The sequence below is a fragment of the Pseudorca crassidens genome, chromosome 16 (genome assembly GCF_039906515.1).
Source record: "Pseudorca crassidens isolate mPseCra1 chromosome 16, mPseCra1.hap1, whole genome shotgun sequence".
Classification (NCBI taxonomy): Eukaryota; Metazoa; Chordata; class Mammalia; order Artiodactyla; family Delphinidae; genus Pseudorca; species Pseudorca crassidens.
Genome location: NC_090311.1, coordinates 37,349,940 through 37,362,454, shown reverse-complemented (window position 1 = coordinate 37,362,454; position 12,515 = coordinate 37,349,940). Strand labels below are relative to the sequence as shown.

General features: G+C 38.1%; 1 protein-coding gene across 3 annotated transcripts in view; it reads right to left on the bottom strand.

Annotated features, from left to right (window-relative positions):
• Positions 1-7,849, bottom strand: part of RNLS (renalase, FAD dependent amine oxidase) — a 270,242-nt gene extending 262,393 nt beyond the window's left edge. For 2 of the 3 annotated variants that reach the window (XM_067710102.1, XM_067710104.1), the window contains exons 1-3: positions 7,626-7,849; positions 6,633-6,738; positions 5,885-6,027 (exon numbers count right to left, since the gene is read on the bottom strand). In XM_067710102.1, coding sequence (XP_067566203.1) covers positions 5,885-6,027; positions 6,633-6,738; positions 7,626-7,743 — 367 coding nt within the window. In that variant the 5' untranslated portion in view covers positions 7,744-7,849. Of the gene's footprint in view, positions 1-5,884; positions 6,028-6,632; positions 6,739-7,089; positions 7,393-7,625 lie in introns of those variants that run through there. The other variant, XM_067710103.1, reaches the window with a different exon arrangement.
• Positions 7,850-12,515: the final 4,666 nt, after the last annotated feature.

The window sequence follows — 12,515 nt, the reverse complement described above, 5'->3', positions numbered from 1 at the left end:
CATTTAACAAGCCCCCAGGTTTGTACTTTAAAGTGTGAGACCACTGGGGTAGATAGATAGACCCAAATCTAATACCACCACTGGCAAAGTCACTCAAAAAATAGCATTTTCCAAGAGTTAGGGGCAATGGTATAGCTGCTCTGACTAACCAGGAAGTTTTCCTGTCCAATTGCTAGGAGTCAGTTTCAGGGAAAGTGGCATTTCCTTGTGAAAGTAACTAATAACTTTTGAAAGGACCACATGACCGAATCTATAGGCTCTGGAAAATCATTTTTAAACACTTAGAGAACTAGATAATATCTCTCAATCTGAGCTTGGTAAATTTGACCATGTCCCTCTCTTGCATAAAATCCTTCAGTGGTTTCCCACTGCATTTAGGATAAAGTATAAAATCTTAACATTGCTTACAAAGCCCCTTATGATCCGGCTCCTGCTTCACTCTTCAACTTCACCTCTTACCGTTTTCTCCCTCATTCTCGACGCTCCAGTCATGATGACCTTTTCATTCCATAAACGCACCATCTTCCTCCTACTTTAGAACAGCTGCAACTTGATATGCCCACTGCATGCAATTCTCACCACTCAGCTGTTGGCCTAGTTCACTCTTGCTCACCTTTCAGGTACCCATGGAAACATTAGCTCCTCAGAGATGCTTTCCCTGACACATTTCCCATACCTCACTCCTCTCAAACTCACATTAGTTTAGGTCCTATTATTATAGCTCTCTCACAAGGCTCTCACTCTTTCTTCTTAGCATTTATTATGTACCCCTTTTATGTGTGTGAAATTAGTTTTTGTCTTTTCCCCCCACTACACTATATTAACAAAGGCAAGGTCCATGTGTTTTATTTACCGCTATTTCCCCAGCACATATTTCATAAAAATAAAAAAGTCTGCAGATAACTACAAAGATATCAGAACACAAAGAAGTTTTAGCCATTTTACAAAGGCAAATATGTTTCTGTTGTTTATTTATTCAATGTGTATCCCCTGCCTTCTTCCATTTTAGAGAGAGAATCTAAATTCATTTTCCTCCAATAATTTCCTACGAAAGGTTTCAGTTCAGAACTGCTGAGATGGACCTGAAGAGATGTAAGCAATGTCTAACTAAATGCACTGCTTAAACTGCAGAGTGCTTAACCAAGGCTCCTGGGCTATCTTCTACCTTCTCTCTGACAGACACTGTTACGGATGAGTGCCATGATCACCCGCCTAGGAGAAATTTTGAGACAGAACTGCCCAGCCTTAATTGTCTTACATCAATTTTAGAAAGAAAGTAAACACAAAAGTAAAAAGGGAGAAAATGATAAAAATTATATATTATTAGAAAGAAATCACACTAGCTGATAGTATCTGCAAATTAAACCATCTTTTCTAATAAATCGATCCTGTCAACTTTGACAAGTTACATTGCCCATGTTTACTTTTGATTGTTAGTCAATGTCCCTTTTGAAGTAGACAGTAAAATAAAAACAAATAAATGCAGCAACGGTTCTTCCTATGGTAGGCCAAACTAAATAAAAGATGCTCACCCTGTCCCGGAAACTAAATTCATCCTCCTATGAATGATTTAATAACATGGGCCTTATTCAAAAGCAAAAGGACTTGGTTCATCACTGTCTAAAGGTCATAGGCAGGAACCAGCAGGTGATTGATCTTCCTGTTTGCATAAAGAAGTAAAATGGCATTACTCCTTAGTAGCCCCTTCCCCCTGGGGCAGGGACTAACCAATGAAAGAGGGGGACTAGGGGAAGGGCACTATGAGTTTGTTCTCTTGAGCCAGGTGTCCATTGACACGTAGAACCAGGGTAGGATGGGAGCAGTCTCTCATACTGTAGGGGAAAACCTGGAAAGGAAAAGATGTTAAATCATAGGTATGAGACCCTTTCATTGTCCTCCATGAGATCATTAAAAGGAAGTGACAACAGGGTCAGCTTAAAGAGAGTGCTGGTCTCTTACTTACTAGTTAAGCCACCATAAGCAAAGTACTTAACCTCCTGGAGTCTCATTTTTCTCATTAGCACATGGGGAGAATGATAACCACCTTGAATGGCTATATGAGAATTAGAAATGATGTACGTTAAGAGCCTAACATAGTATCAGATAAATAGCACTTAACAAATGATAGAGTAGCTTTTGTTCTTTTGAATTTCTCCCACCCCCAACAATGACAACCAAAAAAGTAAAACAACAGAAAAAGCACATTTTACTTACTCAAGAAGATTGTATTAATTGGGAAGAGAGGCAGTAGGTAAAACTGATGTCAATAAACGCAGTTTTCTCTGTAATAAGCTTAATGTGAACACATGAGACAATAAATGAGAACAGACCATAAGGTGAAGAGGCATGTGCCTATTTCCTCCTGCCCTTTACTACTTATTCTGGGAAACTGGTCTACTTAAATATTGGCTTTAGAGAGTTGAACCTATTCTAAAGCATACCTGATTAGACATACCCAATACAGATAATTTCCCTGGAAGTCTAGTCCCAAACTAAATAAAACTGGTTGGACCATCAGACTGTGGGGTTGTGAACTCAACTGATCCCAAAATGTAGAGTATTTTTTGGAACGACTTGGCAATTTGGGTTCTTATGCGCTGAGCACATGCAAAGGTCAGCTTCATTCAAGTAGACTATTTTTTGAACTAACATTTATCAAGAGATTTCTATGTACATGGCCTATTATTTGCTTAAATTGACAATGAGTGCATTATATCCTTTATTCCTCACAAAACTTAGTACTAGGTACTGTTATTGCTCTCATTTTTCCAATGAAAGAACCAAGGTATAGATTTTAAAACTTTCCTAATATTACATAGCTAGGAAATGGTGGTAGAATGTGAATTTGAATCCAGGTCATTTTGATTACAGGGACTCTCTCGACTTATATTGTGGAAACAACTAAAATAAGATAGAAACCATTTATAGCACAGAAACCTTTAAAGAAGTTTAAAGAATGCTTAAATGGATATAATTATAAAATTTTAAATGGTATAGATAGGGTCTACAAAGCCTATAATAATGGATCTGGGTAGAGGGTGGAAAGACCTCTTGAAGCAGTACGAAGATAATATTTAAATAAACTAAGAAAAAGTTTATATACACTCAAAATATGTAGACCTTGAACTCAATTATATAAAAACTCATTTTAAAAAAAAGCAGAAAGTATGTCACAAAATGGACTTATTGTTGATTTATATATCATAGTGACACTTTCCCCTGCTATTTTTCTGTATTTTCCAAATTTTCTACCAGTAGTATGTAATTCTTTTTTAAAAGTTACTTTTGAAATAAATATTTTACATAGTGATAAGAAAATCTAAAGTACTCACACTCTGAACAGACTGTACAAATTGAAAGAATAAATAGGTTTTTACTAAGAATTGGCTAAATTAGAATGAATATATGTATATTTATATATCTTAGAACTCTAAATCTATATCACTATACCTACCTACTATGTACAAGGTACTATTAGATTCTGTTTGAGCTACAAATAATTAAATATGACCTCTTCTGCCAAGAGTTTCCAAAGCAAAATTGGAAAATAAAGCATATATTCCCCCAAACACGTAACACAAAAGGGTGTAGGTACAATGTATTCAAGGAGTGTCCCTCAGCTATATGAGGCAGGGACTTTGGTTCATGTATCATTAGTGCCTAAAACAGTATATAGTAAGCACTCAGTAAATGTTTATTGAATGAATGGATGTATGCATGCATGGATGGCTAGATATATAATACAATTAGTAAGTACTTGGAAATTTTAGTAAGTATGCACATCTAATTTGGGTTAAGTAAAAATCATGATGGAAATGAGATTTTTTTTTAAAGTTGTATGGTGGCAATATATGAAGCTGATGGTGACATTCTACAAAATGTCCAAATGGTGTCACCATCTGTGATGGTTAATTTTATGTGTCAACTTGACTGAGTCATGGGGGTTCCCATATATTTGGCAAACATTATTCTGGGTATGTCTGTGAGGGTGTTTTTAGAAGAGATTAATATTTAAATTGGTAGACTGAATAAATCAGGTTGCCCTCCCTAACATAGGTGGGTATCATCCAATCAATCAAAGGCCTGAATAAAACAGAAAGGCTGACCCTCCCAGGAGTAAGACAGGCAGTAGGTAAAACTGATGTCAATAAACGCAGTTTTCTCTGTAATAAGCTTAATGTGAACACATGAGACAATAAATGAGAACAGACCTATGTTCTGTTCTGTTCAGTTCGAAGACAATAGCCTTCGAACTGGGACATTGTTTTATTCTCCTGCCTTCAGACTTGAACTGAAACATCAGCTCTTCCTGGGTCTCAGGCTCACCAGCCTTTGGACTGGAATGGTACCTTTAGCTCTCTGGGGTCTCAGGCTTTTGGACTGAAACTAAACCATCAACTCTCCTGGGTCTCCAGCAGATCTCCAGACTTGCCAGCTTCCAAAATCACATAAGCTAATTCTATACAATAAATCTTTATCATATATATATCATATATATATATCCTTTTGATTCTGTTTTTCTGGAAAATCCTGATGAATACACCTTCATAGACTAAATCCTAGATGGAGAAATGGCTTCACCCAGAATGGTATTTACTATGTCCTCATGTTGTATATTCAATCTCACTGGCCCCTCCCATGCCCAGTATCAAGGATTCTCAGGGTTCCCAATTAGTAATATTTGATGAAGGAGACCAAAAAAAACAGTAATTATTCTAGAAATAGCTTATGAAACAAAACAAATACTCAGCCTTATACCTTTCCTCAGTGCTCTTCAGTTGGGCAATTATTTATGATTCATCAAGAAGCTTATTTCTGTTTTAAAAAATAAATCATTTATCATCCAAGATTATTTATCATCTTTTTCAAAAAAGTCCATTTTAAAACTCTTATAAAATAAACATTATAAAATAAACATAAAGAACAAATGAAAATCCTCATAGAAAATGGGCAAAGGTTATGAATAAGACATTCACAAGAAAAAAAAGCACAGATGTGGTTAGCAAAACAAAGATGCATAAACTCACTCATAATTAAGTAAATGCAAATCAAAACACAAGGAGATACCATTTTAACCCATCACATGGGCAAAATTTTTAAATTTCCATAATATCAGGATGTGTGGAAAGAGACGTTCTCCTTCACGATTGATGAGATATTCTTTAAGAGGAAGAGATGGCACAACCTAGTTAAATAAAAAATGCACATACCATTGACACACCTACTGTACTGCTAGGAACTGATCCTACAGATATGCTTTCAAAAGTATGTCAGGGTTAAACATTGCAGTAATATTTGTATTAGCATAAACCAAAACAACCCCTCACCCCCCCCAAACAATCCACATGCTTACCAGAAAGTTAAGAGTTAACTAAATAACAATACACACGTACCATGTAATACTGAACAGGCATTGAAAAGAATGAAGCACACTGAATTTGCTGATATGAAAATAGACCCAAGATATGATTCACTCTATGATTATGCATCAGTCAGGAATCTCCAGAGAAATAGAACCAATAGGATATATATAGACATAGATAGAGATAGAGATTGATTTATTATAAACATAGATAAGAAAAGTATAGAATGGCTTATGTAAAATAATCTCGTTTCTGTTTTAAAAAAGAATATATACAAATATATGAATAGGTAAATAGAGACAGCCACGTAGAACAATAGATAGATGCATAAACATTTTTCTGGAAGCATATATTGGAAACAATGATTACTTTAGGCGAAGACAACTAGCTATTGAGTGGTGAGTAGGAGAACATTTACTTTATTTTATAACTTTCTTTATAGCATTAATATTTACTTATGTGTATAACTTTTATTTTAAAATGCTAACTTTAAAAGAAGGCAGAAAAAATTCTCTTCTCACCTGATTCTTTCAAGTAATGGTTAATAATTGAAGAAACTCCGTCAGGTGCCACAAAGTTACAATCTCCTTCTTTTATTACCATTCCTTCAATAGGAGAGGTCAGAGGCTTCAAAACACCAGGAGCTAACAGTTCATCATAAAAACTGAAATAAATCAATATGTATAACATAACTATAAGCTATACTTAGCTCTAAATACTATATTCTCTTCCAAGAATTCTTAGAGATTACAATCCTAAATAATAACTAGAAATCTTCTATGAACAACTCAACATATGTTTTATGTTAATAAAAACTATAATTCAGGTGAAGAATGGAAATGTTTTGAGAATCCATAGTCTTTTGCTAATCTTAGTCAAAGGTCTGTTTTCTCATATATTTCAAAATTAAAGACAGTGAAAATAAAAAGCAAGATATTCAATACACCAGGTTTAAATCTGGTTAAGATTGACTTCCATCACAGCTATCTGTCCTCTTCCTCAGCACCAACATATGAACTCTTATTTATTGAGCCCTTACTATGTTCCACGCAACATCTCATCTGATGGTCACAACAATTGGATGAGGTATGTATTACAATCTCCCCGCTTTACTCAGGTTAACCTTTTACTGCTAATATGATCAATGATGATAATATAATTTCACTATATTACAAGGGTCAAAGTTTAACCCTGCTAAAAATGGATGATTTGTATCTTTTTACATCCTCCAACCAGTAAGACTGATTCCACCCCTTTCAACTGACTCACCTCTGGTGTTTTTTGGCGTAATGAGGAGTGCAGGTGATGTACTGGGCACCCAAGTCCACTGTGCTCTGTGGATTATGAGGACTGCTGGCTGTGGTCATTCTTCCCCCTTGAATTAGTCCCCAGGAAAATGTATTAGTGCATTAGAATGAACCTTTTGCAGTTGACGCTATTCACCCCAGGTTACCACAAATAGATTACTTAGAACTGTTTTAGGAAACATTTTAAATTTTTAAAAAAAATTTTTTACTTTCATAATAATTAATATATTTTTAAATATTCTGTTTTCTCCAGATTACAGACATCTAGAAAACGTTTTTTTATACTGAAGATTTTTGTCATCTAACATTGTCAGGAAGTAATTAAGAGACAGTTTGGTCACTGAGTGTGAGATATTTTTTTAAAAGAACACATGAATAATGCGCCACCCTTCAGCACTGTGACTGAGGCATCTATTTACCTATCTGAGTAAAAGGAATGAACGAACGGACAAAAGAAAACAAAATAATGAATGAAACGTCAGAATGAACGAATCAACGAATGCTTTCCCTCTTGCAGTCAGATTTCAGGAGATGGACAGGATGCTGTCAACTAAATCTTCGTAAAGTCTTGGTCAATGAGCACTTGAGGAGTCTCACAATCTAGAGATAAGCCTCCAAGGCACAGAGCGGCCAAGAAAAAAATCCATTTCTTAGCGACAGCGGCAGGCCCAGGATTTGCAAACTCCAGTCAGGATCCCTCCCAGGCCGCTCAGGCCGCCCTCTGAAGCGCTCTCGGCACTCCCGCCCCACCCCCCAGCCCAGCCGGGGTCGCCGCTTCCACCCGCGCGCCCTCTCAGGCCTTACGGGCACCGGAAGTCTCCGATCACGTGACCAGACGCCCGCCGAGCTGCTGGATTTTTTTCACAGACTTACCCCGGGAGGGCCCACGCCACCTCAGAAGCAATGGTCCCCGCAGGCTTCTTTTCCCCCCCTTTTCGGCCGGGAGACGACCCACCTGAGTCCTCGGCCTTGTCCCACACAGCAAGGTGCAAAGGACGGGTCGCCGCCTTCCTCAGCAGCGCTGCGCACAGGCTTCCCGTCAGCCCGGCGCCCACGATCAGCACCCGCGCCATGCCCCGCTGTCTCCGCGGCGGGGTGGCCAGCCTGCAGTAGGTGGAACAGCCAAAGCTCAGCGGGTTAGAGATGTCGGCTCCGCGCTCCGGGCCCCACCCGGTCCTTGAGCAGTTCTTCGGCTGGCCTGCAGGGGGCGGAGAGGAGGCGACCGGGGCTGAGGGGATGATAAGCGCTGAAGACCAGCAAACCTTGGCTTTCCCCTTGGTTTGAGGGCCAGCAGCTGGCTTCCAAGACAGGCTGGCCCCATCCGATAAGCTGTGAATTCCAGCCTGCCCCTCGCCCCCTGTAAACCTGTAAATCATGTAGGTTAGAGTGTGAGACCCCGCCTCGCCACAGGGCTGGTGTTGACTACTGCTGAGACCCAGCCCAAGGTAACTTACTAGGGTAGCTATGCCTTGCTGGAACCTTCGCTAGCTTAGTATTCTAAGTCCGAACGGAACTTACCAGCGATGCCAGAGCCAGCTGTTTTCAATAGACCTTAATGGCCACTATTCACATAATAGGAAAAGAGTTTGGGAGAGATTTTCTTAAACTAGCCCTCGGGCTTTGTGTAAGGGATATAACGTTTTTGAACCTCAATTTCGCCATCTGTGAAAGGGGGCCAAAAAATTCTACATTCCAAATTGTTGAAAATTAAAGATACTTGGTTCACCAGAAAGTTTTACATCACTCATCTCTTCAGTAGATATTAAGTTTTATGTCAAAACACATTCCAAATGCTATAAAGGGACATGAAGATGAGCAAGACAAGGATTCATGCCATTACCACTAGTCTTTGTTTTTTCTAACGTTGCCCTGGAGGTTCTCAAGGAAACGATAAAAAGCAAGGATAAGACTGAACTATTAAAAAATAAAAAAACTAAGTTACCCTGAATTGCAGATAAACTATTACCTGGAAACCAGAGAAACTTGAATAGCTATCAGAATTATAAGAAAGTTGACAGTGGTAGCCAATTACAACGGAAACATTAAAAATTATAAGTTTTACTTTATGTACACATCATGAAGCAATTACCAGGCATCAAGTTGGTGATAGATTAATATTGCATATATCTAATAAAAGATAATAGAACTAGAAGATACAGATGAACATATGTAACCTAACAAGACATTCCTAAGCATAAAAATAAAACTGAACATAAAAATGGAACTGAAGAGAAAAACATCGAATACATAATCATTTACAAATTATGTTCAAAATATACAAGACAAAATACAAATAGTAAACAAATTTTTGGAGCATATGAAAGATGAAAGTTTCACACCTTATAGAAAATCTTTAGATAATTTTTTATTGAAGTATAATTGATTAACAATATTAGTTTCAGATGTACAACATAGTGATTCAATATTTTTATAGATTATATCCCATTTAAAGTTATTTCAAAATAATGGCTATATTTCCCTGTGCTGTATATTCTTGTTGCTTTTATATTTTGTACACAGTAATTTGTATCCCTTAATCCACTACCCTTATCTTGCCACTCCCCCTTTCCTCTCCCCACTGGTAACCACTAGTTTTTCCCTATATTTGTGATACTGTTTCTATTTTATTATACTCATTAGTTTGTTTTATTTTTTAGATTCCACATGTAACTGATAACAGTATTTGTCTTTCTGTGTCTGACTTATTTCACTAAGCCTAATATGCTCTAGGTTTCATGGAAGACAATTTTCCCACAGATGGGGCGGTGGGTGAGGGAGGGAATGGTTCAGGTGGTAATGTAAGCAATGGGGAGCAATACGGAGTGGCAGATGTAGCTTCACTCACTCGCCACTCACCTCCTGCTGTGTGGCCCAGTTCCTAACAGGCCCTGGACCAGTACCAGTCCACAGCCTGGGGGTTGGGGGCCCCTGCTCTAGGTTCATCCAGATTGCTTCAAATGGCAGAGTTTCATTTCTGTTTTTTTTTGTTATTTTTTGTTTTTTTTTGCGGTACGCGGGCATCTCACTGTTGTGGCCTCTCCCGTTGCGGAGCACAGGCTCCGGACGCGCAGGCTCAGCGGCCATGGCTCATGGGCCCAGCCGCTCCGCGGCATGTGGGATCTTCCCGGACCGGGGCACGAACCCGTGTCCCCTGCATTGGCAGGCAGACTCTCAACCACTGCGCCACCAGGGAAGCCCTACCACACTTTCTTGATTACAGTAACTTTATAGTAACTTGATTAAATCTTGAAGTCAGGGAAAAGTCCTCCAACTTATTCTTCTTTCTTAAAATTTTTGAATAGTCTGGGTTCTTCGTCCTTCATATAAATTTTAGTATTAGCTTGTCAACTTCTACCAAAAAGTCTGCTGAAATGTTTACTGTGACAATATTCAACATATGGAAAAAGTTGAGGAAAATTGACTTCGTAAAATACTGAGGTAATGTCAGGATCAAGGTGGTGAAAGATATGCCTCCTTTTTGTCCTCCTTTTTAACAGCTAACAAATGGCACCCACCCACAAACAAAATACTCCTTTGGGAGTTGTGAAATCCAACACAAGGGACCCAGGGACCCAGGAGAAGTCCCACCCACTGTTCATCTGGTAATAGACAGACATACCTCCATATGGACTGCAGAACTAGCAGAAGCCAGCAAACCTTCCACAGTCTCTCTAAGCCCAGGTTGGGAAAACCTGGGAATGCTGTCTTGGGCAGATACCCACAGATGAGAAAGACTTTGTAAAAGTCCAGCCATCTGGAAGGGAGAGTCCAGCACACCACTGGAGAAAAACAAAAACCAAAAAAAAACCCAGCACATAGAGTCTGTCATACAGAGTGAAGTAAGTCAGAAAGAGAAAAACAAATACCGTATGCTAACACATATATATGGAATCTAAAACAAACAAACAAAAAAGGTTCTGAAGAACCTAGGGGCAGGACAGGAATAAAGACATGGATGTAGAGAATGGACTTGAGGACACAGGGAGGGGGAAGGGTAAGCTGGGACGAAGTGAGAGAGTGGCATGGACATATATACACTACCAAATGTAAAACAGACAGCTAGTGGGAAGCAGCCACATAGCACAGGGAGATCAGCTCGGTGCTTTGTGACCGCCTGGAGGGGTGGGATAGGGAGGGTGGGAGGGACACACAAGAGGGAGGAGATATGGGGATATATGTATATGCACAGCTGATTCACTTTGTTGTGAAGCAGAAACTAACACACTATTGTAAAGCAATTATACTCCATAAAGATGTTTTAAAAAAAGTGCGAGTACTAATAAAATATTTTATTCATCTCATGGGTGCTTTCCATGCCATGGTGATTTTGATATTTTTGACAAGAAGAGAGCTCTTTGAAACATAAACATACGTCTTACTAGCAATGAAACAATCTTGAAATATTTGGGCAGGAATGAACTGAGTTGTATGATATGCTTTTTTGGTTGGGGATAGGAGGAGTGATACGGTGTCTGGAGAAACGACTGTAAAGATGCTTGTCATACTTTCTGGCCAAGAAGCCAAATGAGAACTTTTTCAGTTAGTCCTCTTGGCAGGACTGGACTGGACCAGGACTTCTCCTGTCCCACCTTCTATATGAACCAGGACCTGTTTTGAAGAAACTGAATATATTAGTATTCTCTCGTATGGAAAAGAGGAAAAAATTTTAAGAATCATTTTTTATTATGGATAATGCTTGCCTTAGGACCAGTAGCTCCAGAGAGAAGTTTGCCAGTTGGTAATTAATATAAAGTGTCAAAAGCCAAAAAGATATGTTTTATTGACTGCCAGGGTTGCATTCATTTTCAGTCATAAATTGATCTAAAAGAATCTGAGTCATTAACATATGATGCTGTAGGATTGAGTCATTCCTCATGTGTTCAAAGCCCAAGATTAATCTGACTTACCAAAATACTTTTGTCTCTTTCATTTATCTGTCGCAGAGAGCTGTCCAGTAAGGTAGATGTCTAACAGCCACATGTAGCTATTTAAATTTAAATCGAAATTTATTAAATTAAATTAAATGTTCAGTTTCTCAGTCTCACTAGCTGCATTTCAAGTAATCAATAGCCATATGTGGCTACTGGGTACCATATTGGAAAGCACAGATAACATTTCCTTGTTGCAGAAAGTTCTATTGAAGAGCTATGGAAAAGGAAGAGAGCAAAACATGAGAACTGTAAACAGTAGAGTTATCAAGGTTTAGAACATTCCACAAAAAAAATCCCACAAAAGAAGCAGAAAAAGAATAGATGGTTTATAATATCAGTTGGAAAGGACTGGAAAATACTGCCAGAAAAATTCAAGTTGTTTGTCATTGCCACTGACTCAGGTGTTGAAAGCCTTTCCAAAATGACAGTCTTAATTTTTATAGATCCTCACAGGAAATATGCAAATACCCTCAAAGAAGCTGCATTGTGTGATACAACTTAATACTGATTGTGAAAGTATCTATCCTACATTATATATTCAATATATAGTAATTGGTAGAATTGTGAAGATATTCTGAAGGCACTAACCATAATATAGGGCTTCTGAGAATTAAGGGGACTTGTTTTTAGTGTTCTTCTCAAACTAGAATTCTGTCTAGATCTAGAAGTTCCCTTCCAATGCAGCTTCGTATAGAATTTGCCAACAACTGAAGCAAGAATGTTTGAAGTTAAAACTTGTTTGTGTAACATTTTAATTGATTTATAAAATAGAAAATAGGAATAGAGCAATATTTATTATAGATATACTACAGATGGAAACTGTCTACATAAAATTTAATTGTTCTTTTTCTGGTTCCTTTAAGTGTAAGGTTATGTTATTTATTTGAGATATTTTTGTTGGTTTTATGAAGAAG